Source organism: Cherax quadricarinatus, chromosome 24 (assembly GCF_038502225.1).
Source record: "Cherax quadricarinatus isolate ZL_2023a chromosome 24, ASM3850222v1, whole genome shotgun sequence".
In the NCBI taxonomy this organism is placed as follows: domain Eukaryota; kingdom Metazoa; phylum Arthropoda; class Malacostraca; order Decapoda; family Parastacidae; genus Cherax; species Cherax quadricarinatus.
The window spans coordinates 1,966,733-1,993,157 of NC_091315.1; the positions used below are offsets into that span (position 1 = coordinate 1,966,733).

At 45.4% G+C, this 26,425-nt stretch overlaps 1 protein-coding gene across 1 annotated transcript in view; it reads left to right on the top strand.

Moving 5' to 3' along the window:
• LOC128690677 (opioid-binding protein/cell adhesion molecule-like) overlaps nucleotides 1-26,425 on the top strand; it is a 110,161-nt gene that overhangs the window by 52,196 nt on the left and 31,540 nt on the right. Inside the window, exon 5 of the mRNA XM_070088506.1 lies at nucleotides 2,271-2,404. Within this exon, the coding sequence (XP_069944607.1) occupies nucleotides 2,271-2,404 (134 nt within the window). The remainder of the gene's footprint in view (nucleotides 1-2,270; nucleotides 2,405-26,425) is intronic.

Here is a 26,425-nt window from a genome sequence, read left to right on the forward strand (position 1 = left end):
CACCCAGCCAATACTACGAACACCCAGCCAATACTACGAACACTCAGCCAATGTTACAAACACCCAGCCAATACTACGAACACTCAGGCAATGTTACAAACACCTAGCCAATACTACGAACACTCAGCCAATGTTACAAACACCCAGCCAATACTACGAACACTCAGGCAATGTTACAAACACCCAGCCAATACTACGAACACTCAGCCAATGTTACAAACACCCAGCCAATACTACGAACACCCAGCCAATACTACGAACACTCAGCCAATGTTACAAACACCCAGCCAATACTACGAACACCCAGCCAATACTACGAACACTCAGCCAATGTTACAAACACCCAGCCAATACTACGAACACTCAGCCAATGTTACAAACACCCAGCCAATACTACGAACACTCAGCCAATGTTACAAACACCCAGCCAATACTACGAACACCCAGCCAATGTTACAAACACCCAGCCAATACTACGAACACCCAGCCAATGTTACAAACACTCAGCCAATGTTACAAACATCCAGCCAATACTACGAACACCCAGCCAATACTACGAACACCCAGCCAATGTTACAAACACCCAGCCAATGTTACAAACACTCAGCCAATGTTACAAACACTCAGCCAATGTTACAAACACTCAGCCAATGTTACAAACACCCAGCCAATACTACGAACACCCAGCCAATGTTACAAACACCCAGCCAATGTTACAAACACTCAGCCAATGTTACAAACACCCAGCCAATACTACGAACACTCAGCCAATGTTACAAACACCCAACCAATACTACGAACACCCAGCCAATGTTACAAACACCCAACCAATACTACGAACACCCAGCCAATGTTACAAACACCCAGCCAATACTACGAACACTCAGCCAATACTACAAACGCCCAGCCAATACTACGAACACCCAGCCAATGTTACAAACACCCAGCCAATGTTACAAACACTCAGCCAATGTTACAAACACCCAGCCAATACTACGAACACTCAGCCAATGTTACAAACACCCAACCAATACTACGAACACCCAGCCAATGTTACAAACACCCAGCCAATACTACGAACACTCAGCCAATACTACAAACGCCCAGCCAATACTACAAACACCCAGCCAATGTTACAAACACTCAGCCAATACTACGAACACTCAGCCAATGTTTCAAACACTCAGCCAATACTACGAACACCCAGCCAATACTACAAACACCCAGCCAATGTTACAAACACTCAGCCAATACTACGAACACTCAGCCAATGTTTCAAACACTCAGCCAATACTACGAACACCCAGCCAATACTACAAACACCCAGCCAATGTTACAAACACTCAGCCAATACTACGAACACTCAGCCAATGTTTCAAACGCCCAGCCAATACTACGAACACCCAGCCAATACTACAAACACCCAGCCAATGTTACAAACACTCAGATAATACTACGAACACTCAGCCAATGTTACAAACACCCAGCCAATACTACGAACACTCAGCCAATGTTACAAACACTCAGCCAATACTAAGAACACCCAGCCAATACTACGAACACTCAGGCAATGTTACAAACACCCAGCCAATACTACGAACACTCAGCCAATGTTTCAAACACTCAGCCAATACTACGAACACCCAGCCAATACTACGAACACTCAGGCAATGTTACAAACACCCAGCCAATACTACGAACACTCAGCCAATGTTACAAACACCCAGCCAATACTACGAACACTCAGCCAATGTTACAAACACTGAGCCAATACTACGAACACTCAGGCAATGTTACAAACACCCAGCCAATACTACGAACACTCAGGCAATGTTACAAACACCCAGCCAATACTACGAACACTCAGGCAATGTTACAAACACCCAGCCAATACTACGAACACTCAGGCAATGTTACAAACACCCAGCCAATACTACGAACACTCAGGCAATGTTACAAACACCCATCCAATACTACGAACACTCAGCCAATGTTACAAACACCCAGCCAATACTACGAACACTCAGCCAATGTTACAAACACCCACCCAATGCTACTAACACCCAGTCAATGCTAGAAACACCCAGCCTATGCTACTAACACCCAGCCTACGCTACTAACACCCAGCCAATGCTAGAAACACCCAGACAATGCTAGAAACACCCAGCCATTGCTATAAACATCATTTTAAGTATCCAGCTAAGTAGCAGTTCCCAGAATGAACCACAAAACACCTCCTTTCTAACACCCAGATAACTCACAATCCCCAGAGTAAGCCACCTTTCGTGTTTTGGTACCACGGTGACGAAATGGTCAACTACGACGCTAATCGTCACCGCCTCAGCGTGGTCACCAAGGTGGAGGGCACCAGGACTCACTCACGTCTCACCATCACTGACGCAAGGTGAGTGTTGACGCACCATCACCACTGACGCCTGTATCTTCACTCACACCATCACTCACACACTGTTACTGACACCATCACTGACATCACTCACAACCATCACTCACACCTACCATTACTCACACCTACCATCACTCACAACCATGACTCAGAACCACCGTCACTCACAACCACCATCACTTACATCCACCATCACTCACAACTAACACTCACAACCACCGTCACTCACAGCAGGCATCATTCATAATCACCATCACTCATAACCACCATCACTCATAATCACCATCACTCATAATCACCATCACAACAACCATCACTCACAACAACCATCACTCACAACAACCATCACAACCACCATCATAACCACCATCACTCACACCCACGATCACTTACAACCACCATCACTTACATCCACCACCACTCACAACCGCCATGACTCAAAACTACCACCAATCACAACAGCCATCACCCGTAACCACCATCACTCATAATCACCATCACTCATAATCACCATCACTCATAATCACCATCACTCATAACCACCATCACTCATAATCACCATCACTCATAATCACCATCACTCATAATCACCATCACTCATAACCACCATCACTCATAACCACCATCACTCATAATCACCATCACTCATAATGACCATCACTCATAACCACCATCACTCATAATCACCATCACTCATAATCACCGTCACTCATAACCACCATCACTCATAATCACCATCACTCATAATCACCATCACTCATAACCACCATCACTCATAATTACCATCACTCATAATCACCGTCACTCATAACCACCATCACTCATAATCACCATCACTCATAATCACCATCACTCATAATCACCATCACTCATAACCACCATCACTCATAATCACCATCACTCATAATCACCATCACTCATAACCACCATCACTCATAATCACCATCACTAATAATCACCATCACTCATAATCACCATCACTCATAATCACCATCACTCATAATCACCATCACTCATAATCACCGTCACTCATAACCACCATCATTCATAATCACCATCACTCATAATCACCATCACTCATAACCACCATCACTCATAATCACCATCACTCATAATCACCGTCGCTCATAACCACCATCACTCATAATCACTATCACTCATAATCACCAACACTCATAATCACCATCACTCATAACCACCATCACTCATAATCACCATCACTCATAATCACCATCACTCATAATCACCATCACTCATAATCACCATCACCCATAACCACCATCACTCATAATCACCATCACTCATAATCACCATCACTCATAACCACCATCACTCATAATCACCATCACTCATAATCACCATCACTCATAACCACCATCACTCATAATCACCATCACTCATAATCACCGTCACTCATAACCACCATCACTCATAATCACCATCACTCATAATCACCATCACTCATAATCACCATCACTCATAACTACCATCACTCATAATCACCATCACTCATAATCACCATCACTCATAACCACCATCACTCATAATCACCATCACTCATAATCACCGTCACTCATAACCACCATCACTCATAATCACCATCACTCATAACCACCATCACTCATAATCACCATCACTCATAACCACCATCACTCATAATCACCATCACTCGTAATCACCATCTCTGACACAATAACGCGTTTGTCTTGTATATAACAAAGATAGTGTATTAGATCATACTGAATTTATTTATATGTCAAAGCATTTACAGGCCAAAATATTCCCTTATTTGCACAAGAAGTCGAAGAGTTAATTACTGAGGCTGCAAGTTAGCCTCTGTCTACCGTATATATCTTGTCACATGCAACATTCTCCACCTGACTATCCTATACTCTCCTACCTTTTACTCAGGTAGATCTATTTGTGACTTAATAAAGTCAGCTGTGTGGGCGAAACGTTGCCAATAAAGTATCACATTATACTGCCGAAGTGTTTATATTTCCCGTATATAGGGTTTAACGTTGACTAAGTGTAAGCAGACTGAGAATTACACTCCTCCAGGAGTACTACGATATTTGTTGTAAGTTCACATACGTTAATAATCTTGACAGTATGAGACACTTACGTCCATCAACTGCCTAGATATATATATTACAGGAATAATTTAATTTAATTTCCAAATATATATATATATATATGTCTTAATAAACATAACTATGTGTATATACGTTCAGAAACAGAAATCTGTGTGATACAGACATCTGTGTGCACACACTGAGAGGATCGTAGATCTGGCGGTGAATTTACAGAGTATCATCCACCTCGCGGTGTATATGTCGTGCCGAATAGGTAAAACTTGCGATTTTGGCTTAAATAGCAACGCTCTTCTTGCCGAATAAGGCAAGCGAAAATTTGTGTACGCTATAATTTCGCAAAAATCATTCTGAACATAACGAAAAAAATATATTTCATTGTGCTTATTATCAAATTATTATAAACTTATCTAAAATATGTTTAGTTGGATCAGGTTAAGTTAACTGCGCTTGTTATAGTAATGTTAGGTAAGTTTTCTAACTTTTTGGTACAAAATTATTAATTTTTACATTAACATAAATGAAACAAATAAATCCTATTTCGAGAAAGCCATTGACAACATGCCTATGCACTCAGCCCCGGGCCCAGACTCGTGGAACTCTGTTTTCATTAAGAACTGCAAGAAACCCCTCTCGCGTGCCCTAAGTACACTATGGAGGAGGAGCTTGGACATGGGTGAAATTCCACAGTCACTTAAAACAACGGATATAGCCCCACTCCATAAAGGTGGCAGCAAAGCATTAGCTAAGAACTATAGACCAATAGCTCTGACATCCCACATCATAAAAATCTTTGAAAGAGTGCTAAGAAGCAGGATTGCAAATCACCTGGATTCCCAAAATCTGCACAATCCAGGGCAACATGGGTTCAGGGCAGGTCGCTCCTGCCTCTCACAACTACTGGATCACTATGACATGGCCTTGGATGCACTGGAAGAAAATCAGAATGCAGATGTAATACACACAGACTTTGCAAAAGCATTTGACAAATGCGATCATGGCGTAATAGCCCATAAAATACGTGCTAAAGGAATAACTGGGAAAGTGGGGAGATGGATCTTCAACTTCCTAACAAATCGAACACAAAGAGTAGTGGTCAACAGAGTTAAATCGGAGGCTGCCATAGTGAAGAGCTCTGTTCCACAAGGCACAGTACTCGCCCCCATCTTATTCCTTATCCTCATATCAGACATAAACAGAGATATACGTACACCACAGCACCGTATCATCCTTTGCGGATGATACTAGGATCTGCATGAGGCTGTCATCTGCTGAGGACGCGGTTAACCTCCAAGAAGATATAAACAAAGTTTTCCAGTGGGCAACGGTAAACAATATGATGTTCAATGAGGACAAATTCCAACTACTCCGTTATGGAAAACTGGAGGAGATAATAACTAGAACAGAGTATACTACTGACTCCGGCCATACAATAGAGCGGAAAAATAATGTAAGGGACCTGGGAGTAGTAATGTCTGAGGATCTCACTTTCAAGGATCACAACAGTGCCACGATCGCACGTGCAAAGAAAATGATAGGATGGATAATGAGAACTTTCAAAACGAGAGATGCCAAGCCCATGATGATCCTTTTCAAATCACTTGTTCTCTCTAGGCTGGAATACTGCTGTACATTAACATCTCCATTCAAAACAGGTGAAATCGCAGATCTAGAGAGTGTACAGAGATCCTTTACTGCACGTATAAGTTCTGTCAAGCACCTTAACTACTGGGAACGCTTGAAAGCACTTGACTTGTACTCGTTGGAACGCAGGAGGGAGAGATATATCATAATCTACACTTGGAAAATCCTGGAAGGAATGGTCCCAAATCTGCACACAGAAATCACTCCTTACGAAAGTAAAAGACTGGGCAGACGATGCAAAATGCCGCCAATAAAAAGTAGGGGCGCCATTGGTACACTAAGAGAAAACACCATAAGTGTCCGGGGCCCAAAACTGTTCAACAGCCTCCCATCAAGCATTAGGGAAATTGCCAATAAACCCCTGGCTGCCTTCAAGAGAGAGCTGGACAGATACCTAAAGTCAGTGCCGGATCAGCCGGGCTGTGGCTCGTACGTTGGACTGCGTGCGGCCAGCAGTAACAGCCTAGTTGATCAGGCCCTGATCCATCGGGAGGCCTGGTCATGGACCGGGCCGCGGGGGCGTTGTTCCCCGGAATAACCTCCAGGTAACCTCCAGGTACCATAGTTCCTTGATAATGTGAGAAGTCACGAAAGCGCTGAATTTCACAATTTTTTTCACAGTGGTTGTTCTGCATATTATTTACTGTGATCTTATTACATTTCTTTAAACGTTTAAGAGAAAATTTTAGAAAGGACTTAATTTTAAATGAGTTATTGCTAATTGACCAGTTTTACCTATTCGGCACGACATATATAAATAAATGAGATACAGCCTACTCAGTGTATATAACAGCGAAATACAGATCCCTACGTATTACATAAATGGTTGAGAATACAAATATGATCAATGAAATACGTCCTGCACTTAAGTATTTTTACTGAGAAAACTTTTGATAAGTTGTGGCTATATTTATCCAGTACAGAGAAAGATGGTAGAAAATGTGAGGAGGGAGAGCACTCAGTCACGATGAATGGGCTTGTATACTGGAAATAGGTGAGGTGAAGCAGATGTAGGCGGAGTCGTGAGTGTGTAGAGTTCATTAGTGGAAGTAGGTCATATCATACACGCACACACACACACACACACACACACACACACACACAGAGTGCTGGACACGCTACTCAAATTCGAGGAGATGAGGTTGCTACTTGAAATAGATAACTCAAAGGCGGTGCAACAGGACAATATCTCTCCGTCGATCCTAAGAGAGGCAGCAGAGACGCTGTGTGTGCCACTAACAAGAGTCTTCAACTGAGGTGTGGAAGACATCAAATGCAGTCCCAATTTCTAAAAAGGGAGACAGATAGGCAGCTTAAACTACAGACTAATGTCTCTGACAGGTACAGTATCCATAGTCAATGAGAAGATTATTAGGTGAAGAGTGGTGGAGCACATAAAAAGGAATGATCTTGTACCTGATAACCAGCACAGATTCAGGGAAGGGAAATCCTGTGTCACAGACCTACTGGAGTTTTACGACGAGGTGTCAGAAGCAAGATTGGAGAGAGAGAGAGAGATGGGTAGACTGCATTTTCTTGGACTGTAAGAAGGCTTTCGACAGTTTTCTGCAGAAGAGATTAGTGCAAAAACTATAAGGCATTAATAACAAGAAAGCACTGCATTAGATCAAAGAATACCTGACAGGAAGAAAACAATGAGACATGGTACGTGACAAAGTGTCAGAGTGGGCGCCTGTGACGTGCGGGGTTCCACAAGGCTTAGTCCTAGTGCCGAAGAGATGAGGATCAGGTAGGACTAACAAAGGGATGTGGACAGGCTGCAAACTTGGCCCATCAACTGGCTCTTGCAGTTTAACTCCACCAAGTGCAAAGTCAGGAAGATTGGGGAGGGACAAAAAAGACCGAGGACGGAGTACAGGCTTGGAGGCCAAAGGATGCAAACCTCACTCAAGGAAAAGAATATTGGGGTGAGTATCATACCGAGCACATATCGTTTCGACACCAGGCCCATGTAGGAGTATACGGCACCAGAATGGAGCCCACAGCTTGTCAAACACGTCAAGATATTAGATAAAGTGCAAAGGTTTTGCAACAAAACTAGTCCTGGAGCTAAGTGGTATGTCCTATGAGAAGCAGTTAAGGGAAATCACCCTGACGACATTGAAGACAGAAGGGACTTGATAATGACATAAAATACTAAGAATTGATATGAGGGATAGTGACAGATTGTTTAAGAGATGGGACACAGCAACATGGGGTCACAACTGGAAGTTGTGTGGGATGTTAGGAAGTATTTCTTCAGTCATAAAGTTGTCAGGAAGTGGAACAATCTGGAGAGTGATGCAGTGGAGGCAGGAAGCATACATAGCTTTAAGAAGACATTCGATAAATCACACAGAGCAGGGAGAGAGTGGATCTAGTAGCGACCAGCAAAGAGGCTGGGCCAGGAACTGTGAATCGACCTCTGCAACCACAAATAGGTGAGTACATATAGATGAGTATACACACAAAAAAGCAAACAAGCACCCATAAAGACACAGACTAAAGAAGAGTTTTCAACGAGCTTTGTGCAGTGACAAGCACAAGAATAGAGAAACAGTAAACCAGAGACTAAATAGATGTGGCGGCACTACTGAGGAGGTACTGTCAGGTAGTCCATGGACAGTGAGGGAAATTTTTATGGCTGGGTTTAAACACATGAGGAATGAAGAGTTTGGAAAAAAGCTTCTTGTTCCTCTCAAAGACATGAAGGCTGGGATGAAGGAAGCATTGGAAGCCTTGCTAGACACAAGCGGAAATGGCTCTTACCACCGAGGAAAATATGCTTGGAAGAAGGTAGAACTAGAGGAGATGAAGAGAAGGTGTGAGTTAGAGATAGTACCACATGCAACAGGTGGAGAGCTAGAAGGGAAGGCAGAGGCGGCAGGAAAGCTCAGGAAACCAGGAAGTGACGATGAAATGGGAAGCTGAAAACAGCTAATTACAAACAACAATACATATGCATTGGAGGGAAAGGGAGGGAGAGGAGGAGGTTAGAAGGTGATCGCTGATTATCCATGACCTCCAAGAAGATGAAGGGATGACAACTAATGAGTTATGGGCAGTGACAAATTTTGCAAGGAGCAAAATACGGCTGGTTAAGCTAACTCTTCATCAGAAATGGTACGAGATGAATTCATGAGACGATAACGTTGTTGAGGAGGACTGATAGATATAAGTTTGTGTACCTCTACCTGGACAGAACGTTACAAGAGAACAACTGAGGGAGAAAACACGAAACTGTCGAAGATAAGTTGAAGAAGAACCAGTGAAGGCAGAAGCTTGTCTTCCAGTATGTTGTCTTCCAGTATGTTAAGAAATGTAGTGTTTGTATCCAACATAAAGGAAATGTCAATGGTCCTAATCCAGTCGTTGGTCAACGTTACTGTGTGGAAGCTCTGCCACGGGGGAAGACCAGGTTCCAGTACACAGTCCCTCAGCCCCAAACCTCCATTTGATTCAAAAGATAACTTACAATATATCGTACCCTTCCTCCCCCTACCCACCTAAACCCCCATTCCAAACCCCAACCAGTGCAGGAGCATCTTCGCCAAACCCCCGTGTCAGGTCCAACCCGCCTTCCCTTGATCCCCATCCACCCTCTCCCACACCCACAGTCAAGCTTCCTTCCACAGGAAGATCCAGCCCACATCTAACCCATACCTCCTCCCACTAACTTCCAACCTTCCCTATACCAACACCTACCCTATACCAACACCTCCCTTATACCAACACCATCCCTGACACATGGACACCAACAAGGAGAAATAATAATGGCCCATTACGCAGGTACGATAACAGAAAGGCGACTGAAAATGCGCTAAGTTATTACAGGTGGGAAATCAATAAGAGTGATGAATGGAAAGAGAAAATAATGGCGACATCCGAGGACATTGCAGCAATAAAAGAGATCAAACTCACAGAGGAAACTAAAAAACAGTTTTCCCAAGATATCAAATAATGAAGGAAGAAGAGAAGCCACACAGCAGGTTGAGGAGCACCATTACTGATCACAACCAGTGGAGGTTAAAGTCACGTCCTTATTAATCTCCAGTACAGAACTTATTATGCAACGTATTTTCAAATGTTGCATAAAAAAGAGTGTTAATATTATTCTTTTCATCTGAATTATACAGTATGTTTGAAAAAAATGGACCCCAATTTCGAAGCAAATTGCTTTGAAATTGGGTCCATCTTTTTGAAACACCTTGTATATAAATCTTTAATTAACAATAGAGTGAAAACAGTTGTTGAAATTTATTTGAGTAAATTGATTCTTTGAGTAAAAACTCAATTTTAAATATATTAAAAATAATTATGTACTCTCATAACTGGAAAACTGTTAGTAACTCTTACACCTGTTTCTCAGTGTATGATACATGACTCATGTTTCCCAGTGTATGATACATGACTCATGTTTCCCAGTGTATGATACATGACTCATGTTTCCCAGTGTATGATACATGACTCATGTTTCCCAGTGTATGATACATGACTCATGTTTCCCAGTGTATGATACATGACTAATGTTTCTCAGTGTATGATACATGACTCATGTTTCCCAGTGTATGATACATGACTCATGTTTCCCAGTGTATGATACATGACTCATGTTTCCCAGTGTATGATACATGACTCATGTTTCCCAGTGTATGATACATGACTCATGTTTCCCAGTGTATGATACATGACTCATGTTTCCCAGTGTATGATACATGACTCATGTTTCTCAGTGTATGATACATGACTCATGTTTACCAGTGTATGATACATGACTCATGTTTCTCAGTGTATGATACATGACTCATGTTTCCCAGTGTATGATACATGACTCATGTTTCTCAGTGTATGATACATGACTCATGTTTACCAGTGTAAGATACATGACTCATGTTTACCAGTGTATGATACATGACTCATGTTTCCCAGTGTATGATACATGACTCATGTTTACCAGTGTATGATACATGACTCATGTTTCCCAGTGTATGATACATGACTCATGTTTCCCAGTGTATGATACATGACTCATGTTTACCAGTGTATGATACATGACTCATGTTTCCCAGTGTATGATACATGACTCATGTTTCCCAGTGTATGATACATGACTCATGTTTACCAGTGTATGATACATGACTCATGTTTACCAGTGTATGATACATGACTCATGTTTCTCAGTGTATGATACATGACTCATGTTTCCCAGTGTATGATACATGGCTCATGTTTCTCAGTGTATGATACATGACTCATGTTTCCCAGTGTATGATACATGGCTCATGTTTCTCAGTGTATGATACATGACTCATGTTTACCAGTGTATGATACATGACTCATGTTTCCCAGTGTATGATACATGACTCATGTTTACCAGTGTATGATACATGACTCATGTTTCTCAGTGTATGATACATGACTCATGTTTCCCAGTGTATGATACATGACTCATGTTTCCCAGTGTATGATACATGACTCATGTTTCCCAGTGTATGATACATGGCTCATGTTTCTCAGTGTATGATACATGACTCATGTTTCCCAGTGTATGATACATGACTCATGTTTCTCAGTGTATGATACATGACTCATGTTTACCAGTGTATGATACATGACTCATGTTTCCCAGTGTATGATACATGACTCATGTTTACCAGTGTATGATACATGACTCATGTTTCCCAGTGTATGATACATGACTCATGTTTACCAGTGTATGATACATGACTCATGTTTACCAGTGTATGATACATGACTCATGTTTCCCAGTGTATGATACATGACTCATGTTTACCAGTGTATGATACATGACTCATGTTTACCAGTGTATGATACATGACTCATGTTTCCCAGTGTATGATACATGACTCATGTTTCCCAGTGTATGATACATGACTCATGTTTCTCAGTGTATGATACATGACTCATGTTTACCAGTGTATGATACATGGCTCATGTTTCTCAGTGTATGATACATGACTCATGTTTACCAGTGTATGATACATGACTCATGTTTCCCAGTGTATGATACATGACTCATGTTTCCCAGTGTATGATACATGACTCATGTTTCCCAGTGTATGATACATGACTCATGTTTCCCAGTGTATGATACATGACTCATGTTTCCCAGTGTATGATACATGACTCATGTCAGTGTGTGATACATGACTCATCTCAGTTTATGATACATGACTCATCTCAGTTTATGATACATGACTCATCTCAGTTTATGATTCATGACTCATCTCAGTGTATGATACATGACTCATCTCAGTGTATGATACATGACTCATCTCAGTGTATGATACATGACTCATCTCAGTTTATGATACATGACTCATCTCAGTGTGTGATACATGACTCTTTTCTCGCAATGTTGGATGCATGAAGAATCTCTGTGTTGGATACATGAGGCATCTCTCAGTGTTGTGTTCATGTAAGCATGTATCAGTGTTGGATACATGATGCATTTGTCAGTGTTAGATACATTATGCATGTGTCTGTGTTGATACATGCATGTATCAGTGCTGGATACATGAAACATGTGTCAGTGTTGGATACATAATGCTAGGTGTAACAGTGAAGTGCACTAGTTGAAAGTATTGTTCAATACTGCTAACTAGTGAATGTTCATAGTGAGGATGAACAACACACTGGCTGTTGTTCACTGCGAAGATGAACAACACACTGGCTGTTGTTCACTGCGAGGATGAACAACACACTGGCTGTTGCTCACAGGGAGGATGAACAACACACTGGCTGTTGTTCACTGCGAAGATGAACAACACACTGGCTGTTGTTCACTGCGAGGATGAACAACACACTGGCTGTTGTTCACTGCGAAGATGAACAACACACTGGCTGTTGTTCACTGCGAGGATGAACAACACACTGGGTGTTGCTCACTGCGAGGATGAACAACACACTGGGTGTTGCTCACAGGGAGGATGAACAACACACTGGCTGTTGTTCACTGCGAGGATGAACAACACACTGGCTGTTGCTCACAGGGAGGATGAACAACACACTGGCTGTTGTTCACAGGGAGGATGAACAACACACTGGCTGTTGCTCACAGGGAGGATGAACAACACACTGGCTGTTGCTCACAGGGAGGATGAACAACACACTGGCTGTTGCTCACAGGGAGGATGAACAACACACTGGCTGTTCACTTTAGTAGGAATGCTGGCAAAGTTGTTCACTCTTGGAGAGGTTAAACCCTTGTTGCCAGGGAAGCTGCTGGGCTAAGACCTCGGTCCTTCCGGTGTCATTTCCAGCTGCGTGGGTAGGTGGGCGGGTAAGTAATTGGGCGGGTAGGTAGGTAGGTGGGTGGGTGGGTGGATAAGCGGGTTGACAGTCTCTGGGTTGTACATTTCTATTCATTGATTATATACTTAGTTAAAGTATTCAATTATTAAATTGCCGTCTTGAGTGAAGACGGTAAACATCTGGGTGAAAGAGCCACGACAACCTCACCCCAGACTTCTGGAGAGTTGATCTGGAGAGATTTCCGGGGGTCAACGCCCCCCGCGGCCCAGTCTGTGACCAGGCCTCCTTAGGTCAGTGTCCCAGGATGCGACCCACACCAGTCGACTAACACCCAGGTACCCATTTTACTGATGGGGAACATAGACAACAGGTGGAAAGAAACACGTCCAATGTTTCTACTCTGGCTGGGAATCGAACCCAGGCGCTCACCGTGTGAAGCCAGAGCGGTAACCACCAGGCCACCAGAGCCATAACATTTAAATACAAATATATATTAATATTTTCTGAATAATGGAAATTTTTGGACAAGGTCCTAGAAAACCGATTATTTTTTATTTGTTCTGGTAAAGAAGGTTATTAATATATATTTTATTACACCATCCTTATTAGCACTTAATAATGTTAAATCTTAATTCACACTTATGGTGAAATTGTTAATTAAGAAAATATAAAGAATATAGACGATAATAAAGTTGGTAGAGTGTCTGGTACAATGTCTGGTACAATGTCTGGTATAATGTCTGGTACAATGTCTGGTACAATGTCTGGTACAATGTCTGGTACAATGTCTGGTATAATGTCTGGTACAATGTCTGGTACAATGTCTGGTACAATGTCTGGTACAATGTCTGGTACAATGTCTGGTACAATGTCTGGTACAATGTCTGGTACAATGTGTTCATTAGTTTATAATGTTAAATTTATTCTTAGTGTCACCCCAACCTTCCTTACCCTACTCTATGACACTGCCACTGTCTTGTTATGAGCACTGTCCACCAGACACTGTCTTGTTATGAGCACTGTCCACCAGACACTGTCTTGTTATGAGCACTGTCCACCAGACACTGTCTTGTTATGAGCACTATCCACCAGACACTCTCGGGTTCTGAGCACTGTCCACCAGACACTGTCTTGTTCTGAGCACTGTCCACCAGACACTCTCGGGTTCTGAGCACTATCCACCAGACACTGTCTTGTTCTGAGCACTGTCCACCAGACACTCTCGGGTTCTGAGCACTGTCCACCAGACACTGTCTTGTTCTGAGCACTGTCCACCAGACACTGTCTAGTTCTGAGCAATGTCCACCAGACACTGTCTTGTTCTGAGCACTGTCCACCAGACACTGTCTTGTTCTGAGCACTATTCACCAGGCACTGTCTTGTTCTGAGCACTGTCCACCAGACACTGTCTTGTTCTGAGCACTGTCCACCAGACACTGTCTTGTTCTGAGCACTGTCCACCAGACACTATCTTGTTCTGAGCACTGTCCACCAGACACTGTCTTGTTCTGAGCACTGTCCACCAGACACTGTCTTGTTCTGAGCACTGTCCACCAGACACTGTCTTGTTCTGAGCACTGTCCACCAGACACTGTCTTGTTCTGAGCACTGTCCACGAGACACTGTCTTGTTCTGAGCACTGTCCACCAGACACTGACTCATTCTGAGCACTGTCCACCAGACACTGACTCATTCTGAGCACTGTCCACCAGACACTGACTTGTTCTGAGCGCTGTCCACTAGACACTGACTCATTCTCAGCACTGTCCACCAGACACTGACTCATTCTGAGCACTGTCCACCAGACACTGACTTGTTCTGAGCACTGTCCACCAGACACTGTCTTGTTCTGAGCACTGTCCACCAGACACTGTCTTGTTCTGAGCACTGTCCACCAGACACTGTCTTGTTCTGACCACTGTCCACAAGACACAGTCTTGTTCTGACCACTGTCCACCAGACGCAGTCTTGTTCTGAGCACTGTCCACCCGACACTGACTCATTCTGAGCACTGTCCACCAGACACTGACTTGTTCTGAATACTGTCTACCAGACACTGACTTGTTCTGAGTACAGTCCACTAGACACTGACTTCTTATGAGCACTGTTGTCCATACACTGACTTGCACTGAGCATTGTCCACCACACACTGACTAGCACTGAGCACTGAGCACTGTCCACATACTGATTTGTTCTGAGCACTGTCCATCAGTCACTGACTTGTACTGAGCACTGCACACAACACGCTGACTTGTACTGAGCAATGTCCACCATGCACTGACTTGTTTTGAGCACTGTCCACCAGACTTTGACTTGTTCTCAGCACTGTCCACCAGGCACTGGCTTCATGTGTGCATTGTCCACCATGCACTCTCTTGTTCTGAGCATTGTCCACCAGACACTGGCTTGTTCTGAGCACTGTCCTCCTGACACTGACTTGTTTTGAGCATTGTCCAACAGACACTCACTTGTTCTGCGCACTGTCCACCATACACTGACGTGTTCTGAGAACTGTCCACCAGACACTTACTTGATTTGAGCACTGTCTACCAGACATTGACTTGTTCTGAGCACTGTCCACCAGACACTGACTTGTTCTGAGGACTGTCCACCTGACATTGACTTGTTCTGAACATTGTCCACCAGACACTGACTTGTTCTGAGCACTGTCCACCAGACACTGACTTGTTCTGAGCATTGTCCACCAGACACTGACTTGTTCTGAGCACTGTCCACCATACACAGGCTTGTTCTGAGCATTGTCCACCTGACACTGACTTGTTCTGAGCACTGTACTCCAGACACTGACTTGTTCTGAGCACTGTCCAACAGACACTGACTCATTCTGATCACTGTCCACCAGACACTGTCTAGTTTTGAGCACTGTAAACCAGACAGAGACTTGTTCTGAGCACTGTCCACCAGATACTGACTTGTTCTGAGCAATGTCCACCAGGCACTGACTTGTTCTGAGCACTGTCCACCAGACACTGACTTGTTCTGCTCACTCTCCACCAGACACTGAATTGTACTGAGCGTTGTCCACCAGACACTGAGTTGTACTGTGCATTGTCCACCAGACACTGACTTGCACTGAGCACTGTAGACATGAAACTGACTTGTTCTAAGCACTGTCCATCGGACACTGACTTGTACTGAGCACTGTACTTCAGACGCTGACTTGTACTGAGCACTGTCCACCGGACACTGACTTGTTCTGAGCACTGTCCACCAGACATTGACTTGTTCTGAGCACTTTCCAACAGACTCTGACTTGTTCTGAGCAATGTCCACCAGGCACTGACTTCATCTGAGCACTGTCCTCCATACACTAACTTGTTCTGACCACTGTCCACCAGACACTGATTCATTCTGAGCACTGTCCACCAGACAGTGACTTGTTCTGAGCACTGTCTACCTGACACTGACTTTTTCTGAGCACTGTCCACCAGACACTGACGTGTTCTGAGCACTGTTCACCAGACACTGCCTTGTTCTGAGGACTGACCACCAGACACTGACTTGTTCTGAGCACTGTCCACCAGGCACTCACTTGTTCTGAGCACTGTCCACCTGTCACTGACTTGTTCTGAGCATTGTACACCAGACACTTACTTGTTCTGAGCATTGTTCACCAGACACTGACTTGTTCTGAGCACTGTCCACCAGACACTGACTTGTTCTGAGCATTGTCCACCAGGCTCTCACTTGTTCTGAGCTCTGTCCACCTGACACCTGACACTGACTTATTCTTAACATTGTCCTCCAGGCACTGACCTGTTTTCGGCACTGTCCACCAGGCACTGACTTGTTCTGAGCATTGTCCACCAGGCTCTCACTTGTTCTGAGCACTGTCCACCTGACACCTGACACTGACTTATTCTTAACATTGTCCTCCAGGCACTGACGTGTTTTGAGCACTGTCCACCAGGCACTGACTTATTCTGAGCACTGTCCACCAGGCACTCACTTGTTCTGAGCACTGTCCACCACACACTGACTTGTTCTGAGCACTGTTCACCAGACACTGACTTGTTCTGAGCACTGTCCTCCGAACACTGATTTGATGTGAGTATTGTCCACCAGACACTCTCGTGTTTTGAGCACTGTCCACCAGACACTGACTTGTTCTGAGCACTGTCTACCAGACATTGTCTTGTTCTGAGCACTGTCCACCAGACACTCACTTGTTCTGGGTACTCTCCACCAGACACTGACTTGTTCTGACCATTGTCCACGCGGCACTCACTTGTTCTGAGCTCTGTCCACCTGACACTGACTTCTTCTGAGCATTGTACACCAGACACTGGCATGTTCTGATCACTGTCCACCTGACACTGACTTGTTCTGAGCATTGTCCACCAGACACTGACTTCTTCTGAGCATTGTACACCAGACACTGGCATGTTCTGATCACTGTCCACCTGACACTGACTTGTTCTGAGCATTGTCCACCAGACACTGACTTCTTCTGAGCATTGTACACCAGACACTGGCTTGTTCTGATCACTGTCCACCTGACACTGACTTGTTCTGAGCATTGTCCACCAGACACTGGCTTGTTCTGAGCACTGTCCAGCTGACACTGACTTGTTCTGAGCACTGTCCAACAGACACTTACTTGTTTTTTGCACTGTCCACCAGACACTGTCTCATTCTGAGCACTGTCCACCAGACACTGACTTGTTCTGTGCACTGTCTACCTGACACTAACTTTTTCTGAGCACTGTCCACCAGACACTGACTTGTTCTGAGCACTGTCCACATGACATTGACTTGTTCTGAGCATTGTCCACCAGGCTCTCACTTGTTCTGTGCACTGTCCACCTGACACCTGACACAGACTTGTTCTGAACATTGTCCTCCAGGCACTGATCTGTTCTGAGCACTGTCCACCAGACACTGACTTGTTCTGTGCATTGTACACGAGACACTGGCTTGTTCTGATCACTGTTCACCTGACACTGACTTGTTCTGATCACTGTCCAACAGACACTTACTTGTTTTGTGCACTGTCCACCAGACACTGACTTGTTCTGAGCTCTGCTCACCAGACACTGACTTGTTCTGAGCACTGTCCACCAGACACTGACTAATTCTGAGCATTGCCCACCAGGCACTCACTTGTCTGAGCACTGTCCACCAGACACTGACTTGTTCCGAGCATTGTACACCAGACACTGGCTTGTTCTGATCACTGTCCACCTTACACAGACTTGTTCTGAGCATTGTCCTCCAGACACTGGCTGTTTCTGAGCACTGTCCACCTGACACTGACTTGTTCTGAGCACTGTCCACCTGACACTGTCTCATTCTGAGCACTGTCCACCAGACACTGACTTGTTCTGTGCACTGTCTTCCTGACACTGACTTTTTCTGAGCACTGTCCACCAGACACTTACTTGTTCTGAGCACTGTCCACCTGACATTGACTTGTTCTGAACATTGTCCACAAGGCACTGACCTGTTCTGAGCACTGTTCACCGGACACTGACTTGTTCTGAGCACTGTCCACCAGACACTGACTTGTGCTGAGCACTGTCCACCTGACATTGACTTGTTCTGAACATTGTCCACAAGGCACTGACCTGTTCTGAGCACTGTTCATCGGACACTGACTTGTTCTGAGCACTGTCCACCAGACACTGACTTGTTCTGAGCACTGTTCACCAGACACTGACTTGTTATGAGCACTGTCCACCAGACACTGACTTGTTCTGAGCACTGTCCACCAGACACTGACTTGTTCTGAGCACTGTCCACCAGACACTGACTTGTTCTGAGCATTGCCCACCAGGCACTGTCCTTTTCTGAGCACTGTCCACCAGACACTGACTTGTTCTGAACATTGTCCACCCGGCACTCACTTGTTCTGAGCACTGTCCACCAGACACTGACTTGTTCCGAGCATTGTACACCAGACACTGGCTTGTTCTGATCACTGTCCCCCTTACACAGACTTGTTCTGAGCATTGTCCACCAGACACTGGCTCTTTCTGAGCACTGTCCACCTGACACTGACTTGTTCTGAGCACTGTCCAACAGACACTGATTGTTTTATGCACTCTCCACCAGACACTGACTCACTCTGAGCACTGTTCACCGGACACTGACATGTTCTGATCACTTTCCACCAGGCACTGTCTTGTTCTGATCACTGTCCACTAGACACTCACTTGTTCTGTGCTCTGTCCACCAGACAATCACTTTTTCTGAGTGTTGTCCACCAGACAATCACTTGTTCTGAGCAATGTCCACCAGACACTGACTTGCTCTGAGCACTGTCCACCAGACACTGACTTGCTCTGAGCACTGTCCACCAGACATTGACTTGTTCTGAGCACTATTCACCTGACACTGACTTGTTCTGAGCACTGTTCACCAGACACTGACTTGTTCTGAGCACTGTTCACCAGACACTGACTTGTTCTGAGCACTGTTCACCAGACACTGACTTGTTCTGAGCACTATTCACCTGACACTGACTTGTTCTGAGCACTGTTCACCAGACACTGACTTGTTCTGAGCACTGTTCACCAGACACTGACTTGTTCTGAGCACTGTTCACCAGACACTGACTTGTTCTGAGCACTGTCCACCAGAAACTGACTTGTTCTGAGCACTGTCCACCAGACACTGACTTGTTCTGAGCACTGTCCACCAAACACTGACTTGTTCTGAGCACTGTCCACCATACACTTCCCGTGTACTGGAAACACCACTACTCTTCCTCTCACTCTTTTCTCCTACTCTTTTCCATTCTTTTTTCTCCAGTTAGTTTTAGTTATTTTTTCATTCTTCTCTAAATTCTCTGATTTCTGTGAAATCTTGTGCTGTATACAGATTTATAGTATTTTATTTTTTAATAATACACTCTGTCATTTTGTTGGGAATTTCAGATTGACCATTTCCTAGTGATGTACATTTATAAAGGAGACATCGATAACAGTGATATCAACCCATGTTCTTGATATTAACACATCACATGTTACTCCAGTTAGAGGAAGGAAGGAGAAAACTGCCTTCCCCTGCCACTGACTTCCAATGTGTGTCAGAGGCCCTGTCGAAGTCAGACTCTTTCTCATCTACTCTTCTTTCTTCTTGGAAAAGATGGTTTTCCATCTTTTATTCATTAACGTGATCTGATTAATCATGTTAGTACTTCACAGACATCCCTTCACTCTTCCCTTTCTTTTCTTTCCACTCTTCCACGTCAATACTACCTTCTTCACATCTTCCCCGAACCCTTTTGTCTTCCGCTACCTTCTCCCTCTCTCCTTCTCGTTCTTCTTAATGTCTTCCTCAGCCCTCGTTAACTCTCACCATGCTGGCCCCTCACAACCTGGTTTACTTCCCAAGATATTTGTTATGCAAGTTCGCCTGTTACTGACTTCCTGTGTGTGCGACACCAGCTCTCACCTGTTACATCTGTTGTATGCAACACCTCTCCCAACCTGCTCTGTCTTTGTCTATTAAAAGCAATTTCTTTCAGTCTTTTTCTTTCTCCCTTAATTCCCATTACTATTATAGTTATAATTATCTTAAAATCTTAGAATTCCGTTAAAACAGAATAAACATAAAGGTACAATACAGTGAATGGAACATTACACAAATAATCAGCGTAGGAGAGGAACTTACAACGACGTTGCTCCGACATGGACACACTGGCTCCCTCACCATCGTGTGTTAGTGGGACTTGCAATGATCCAAGACGAACCATAACTTGTGTACGAAATGGTATATAATACCGACAAGATGAGGTAATCAGTCCCTCAACCTAGGAGTAGGTGCGAAGAGCACCATAGTCAGAATCTCCACGACTATGGTGCTGTTCGCACCTACTCCAAGGTTGAGGGACTGATTACCTCATCTTCTGTACATAGTTCTACTGTCTTCAAGTTATGTCCTAGAATTTGTATTGATAAAGCCACTGGATGGCGAAACGTCTACAATAACGATACCCAGATGTTGCACATGTGTCTCACGAACCAACACTTCGTCATAAGCTTCCCTTTCCTATATATACCGGTTATTTGTATAGAAGCTACACTTCAGAATTAGACAAAACAATAAACTTTTTTATTAATATTTCACAAAAAGTGTTCCATTATCGTTATTAAAACGAAAAAATATGGAGCTATTATCCCTACATAATAACAGATAATATATTCCAGTAAATGGTATTTCCAGACAAGGCTTTCTTTTCCAGGTAATCTTCCCACAAAGGCATTTCAAGTGGTGAAATAAGTGATATTGAAGGTAATCTTAAGTTTTGGTTTCAATTCTCTGGGCATCAAGTGGTATTGATGAGAATGATAAATATTAAAACAACATTAATGGATGAAGAGATAAGTGGTATTGGTGGTAATTATATGTGGTAAAATCTGTGAGGATACAAGTAGTAGTCCCTTAAGGGAGAAGCTGGTGAGGGGCTCTTGATCTAAGGAAATAGATCTGTACCCCATTTCCCTGAATCGGGCCTGAATTTTTGCCACCCCCGGGGCACTGTATAATCCTTGCCACCCCCGGGGCACTGTATAATCCTTGCCACCCCCGGGGCACTGTATAATCCTTGCCACCCCCGGGGCACTGTATAATCTTTGCCACCCCCGGGGCACTGTATAATCCTTGCCACCCCCGGGGCACTGTATAATCCTTGCCACCCCCGGGGCACTGTATAATCCTTGCCACCCCCGGGGCACTGTATAATCCTTGCCACCCCCAGGGCACTGTATAATCCTTGCCACCCCCGGGGCACTGTATAATCCTTGCCACCCCCGGGGCACTGTATAATCCTTGCCACCCCCGGGGCACTGTTTAATCCTTGCCACCCCCGGGGCACTGTATAATCTTTGCCACCCCCGGGGCACTGTATAATCCTTGCCACCCCCGGGGCACTGTATAATCCTTGCCACCCCCGGGGCACTGTATAATCCTTGCCACCCCCGGGGCACTATATAATCCTTGCCACCCCCAGGGCACTGTATAATCCTTGCCACCCCCGGGGCACTGTATAATCCTTGCCACCCCCGGGGCACTGTATAATCCTTGCCACCCCCGGGGCACTGTATAATCCTTGCCACCCCCGGGGCACTGTATAATCCTTGCCACCCCCAGGGCACTGTATAATCCTTGCCACCCCCGGGGCACTGTATAATCCTTGCCACCCCCGGGGCACTGTATAATCCTTGCCACCCCCGGGGCACTGTATAATCCTTGCCACCCCCGGGGCACTGTATAATCCTTGCCACCCCCAGGGCACTGTATAATCCTTGCCACCCCCGGGACACTGTATAATCCTTGCCACCCCCAGGGCACTGTATAATCCTTGCCACCCCCGGGGCACTGTATAATCTTTGCCACCCCCGGGGCACTGTGTAATCCTTGCCACCCCCGGGGCACTGTATAATCCTTGCCACCCCCAGGGCACTGTATAATCCTTGCCACCCCCGGGGCACTGTATAATATTTGCCACCCCCGGGGCACTGTATAATCTTTGCCACCTCGAGGGCACTGCATAATCCTTGCCACCCCCGGGGCACTGTATAATCCTTGCCACCCCCGGGGCACTGTATAATCCTTGCCACCCCCGGGGCACTGTATAATCCTTGCCACCCCCGGGGCACTGTATAATCCTTGCCACCCCCGGGGCACTGTATAATCCTTGCCACCCCCGGGGCACTGTATAATCCTTGCCACCCCCGGGGCACTGTATAATCTTTGCCACCCCCGGGGCACTGTATAATCCTTGCCACCCCCGGGGCACTGTATAATCCTTGCCACCCCCGGGGCACTGTATAATCCTTGCCACCCCCGGGGCACTGTATAATCCTTGCCACCCCCGGGGCACTGTATAATCCTTGCCACCCCCGGGGCACTGTATAATCCTTGCCACCCCCGGGGCACTGTATAATCCTTGCCACCCCCGGGGCACTGTATAATCCTTGCCACCCCCGGGGCACTGTATAATCTTTGCCACCCCCGGGGCACTGTATAATCCTTGCCACCCCCGGGGCACTGTATAATCCTTGCCACCCCCGGGGCACTGTATAATCCTTGCCACCCCCGGGGCACTGTATAATCCTTGCCACCCCCAGGGCACTGTATAATCCTTGCCACCCCCGGGGCACTGTATAATCCTTGCCACCCCCGGGGCACTGTATAATCCTTGCCACCCCCGGGGCACTGTATAATCCTTGCCACCCCCGGGGCACTGTATAATCCTTGCCACCCCCAGGGCACTGTATAATCCTTGCCACCCCCGGGGCACTGTATAATCCTTGCCACCCCCGGGGCACTGTATAATCCTTGCCACCCCCGGGGCACTGTATAATCCTTGCCACCCCCGGGGCACTGTATAATCCTTGCCACCCCCGGGGCACTGTATAATCCTTGCCACCCCCGGGGCACTGTATAATCCTTGCCACCCCCGGGGCACTGTATAATCTTTGCCACCCCCGGGGCACTGTATAATCCTTGCCACCCCCGGGGCACTGTATAATCCTTGCCACCCCCGAGGCACTGTATAATCTTTGCCACCCCCGGGGCACTGTATAATCCTTGCCACCCCCGGGGCACTGTATAATCCTTGCCACCCCCGGGGCACTGTATAATCCTTGCCACCCCCGGGGCACTGTATAATCCTTGCCACCCCCGGGGCACTGTATAATCCTTGCCACCCCCGGGGCACTGAATAATCCCACATTCACAAGAAACGAGTTTAAAGAATTTCTTGTTTATCAGGTCTTGATGTTGGTTAGGAATGATTGTCTAGGAATTAGTGAGTGTTCATGGTAAAGAAACCCAGAGAAAGTTCAGAGATACCTTAGAATTTAGATGGAAGATTATGACCAAAACTGACCAAATAAAGATATGCGAGTCTTTAGATGACAATATCTACCTCACCCTCGAAACCCTCTTGCATGTGTACTCACCTATTTGTGGTTGCAGGGGTCGATTCATAACTCCTGGCTCCGCCTCTTCACTGTTTGCTACTGGGTCCTCTCTCTCCCTGCTCCATGAGCTTCATCAAACCTCGTCTTAAAACCATGTATGGTTCCTGCCTCCACTATGTCGCTTTCTAGGCTGTTCCACTTCCTGACAACTCTCTGACTGAAGAAATACTTCCTAACATCCCTGTGATTTATCTGAGTCTTCAACTTCCAACTGTGACCCCTTGTTGCTGTGTCCCATCTGTGGAATATCCTGTCTCTGTCCACCTTGTCAATTCCTCTCAGTACATATCCCCCCTAGCTTTCTTGTCTTCCAGTGTCGTCAAGTCGATTTCCCTTAACCTCTCCTCGTAGGACATACCCTTAGCTCCGGGACTAGTTATGTTGGAAACCTTTGCACTTTCTCTAGTTTCCTCACATGCTTGGCTGGGTGAGGGTTCCAAACTGGGGCTGCATACTCCAATATGGGCCTAATGTACACAGTGTACAGGGTCCTAAATGACTCCTTATTTAGATGTCGGAATGCTGTTCTTAGGTTTGCTAGGCGCCCATATGCTGCAGCAGTTATTTGGTTGACGTGCGCCTCAGGAGATGTGCCTGGTGTTATACTCACCCCAAGAGCCTTTTCCTTGAGTGAGGTTTATAGGCTCTGGCCCCCTTGATTGTACCCCGTCTGTGGTCTTCTTTGCTCTTCCCCAATCTTCATGACTTTGCACTTGGTGGGGTTGAACTCCAGGAGCCAATTGCTGGACCAGGCCTGAAGCCTGTCAAGATCCCTTTGCAGCTCTGCCTGGCTCTCGTCCGATTGAATTCTTCTCATCAACTTCACATTATCCGCAAACAGGGACACTTCGGGGTCTATTCCTTCCGTCATATCGTTCACAAATACCAGAAACAGCACCGGTCCTAGGAATGATCTCTGTGACACCCTGCTCGTTATAAGCGTCCGTTCTGACACCTCGCCATGACTCGCTGTTGTCTTCCTGACAGGTATTGCCTGATCCATTGTAGTGCCTTCCCTGTTATCCCTGCCTGGTCCTCCAGGTTTTGCACTAATCTTTTGCGTGGAACTGTCAAACGCTTTCTTACAGTCCAAGAAAACGCAATCTATCCACCCCTCTCTCTCTTGTCTTACTGCCGTCACCCTGTTATAGAATTCCAGTAGGTTTGTGACGCAGGATTTCTCGTCCCTGAAACCGTGCTGGCTGTCGTTGATGAGCTCATTCCTTTCTAGGTGCTCTACCACTGTTTTCCTGATAATTTTCTCCATGATCTTGCATACTATACATGTCAGTGACACTGGTCTGTAGAGTAATGCTTCATGTCTGTCTTCTTTTTTAAAAATTGGGACTACATTTGCTGTCTTCCATACCTAAGGTTGTCGCCCTGTTTCGATAGATGTTTTGAAGATTGTTGTTAGTGGTACACATAGCACCTTTCCTCCCTCTTTCAGGACCGATGGAGAGATGTTATCTGGCCCCATCGCCTTTTAGGTATCTAGCTCGCTTAGCAGCCTCTTCACTTCTTCTTCAGTTGTACGTATTGTGTCCAACACTTGATGGTGTACCCAACCTCTCCGCCTTTCTGGAGTCCCTTCTGTCTCCTCTGGAATGCGGCTTTGAATCTCGTGTTGAGCTCCTCACGTACATCACGGCCGTTTCTTGTGATCTCCCCTCCTTCCTTCCTTAGCCTGATTACGTTGCCTTTGACTGTTATGTTCCACCTGACGTGGCTGTACAACAGCTTCAGGTCAGATCTGGCTATCGCTGCTATGTCATTTTCATATTGTCATTGGGCCTCCCTTCTTATCTGTGCATATTCATTTCTGGCTCTACAACTGCTCTCCTTATTCTCCTGGGTCCTTTGTCTTCTATACTTCTTCCATTCTCTAGCACACCTGGTTTTGGTCCATCTACACATCTGAGTGAACCAAGGGGTCATCCTGGCCTTCTAGTTATTTCTGCTACCCTTGGGTATAAAGCTCTCCTCAGCTTCCTTGCATATTGTTGTCATATATTCCATCATTTTGTTTACTGACTTTCCTTCCAGTGCTCTGT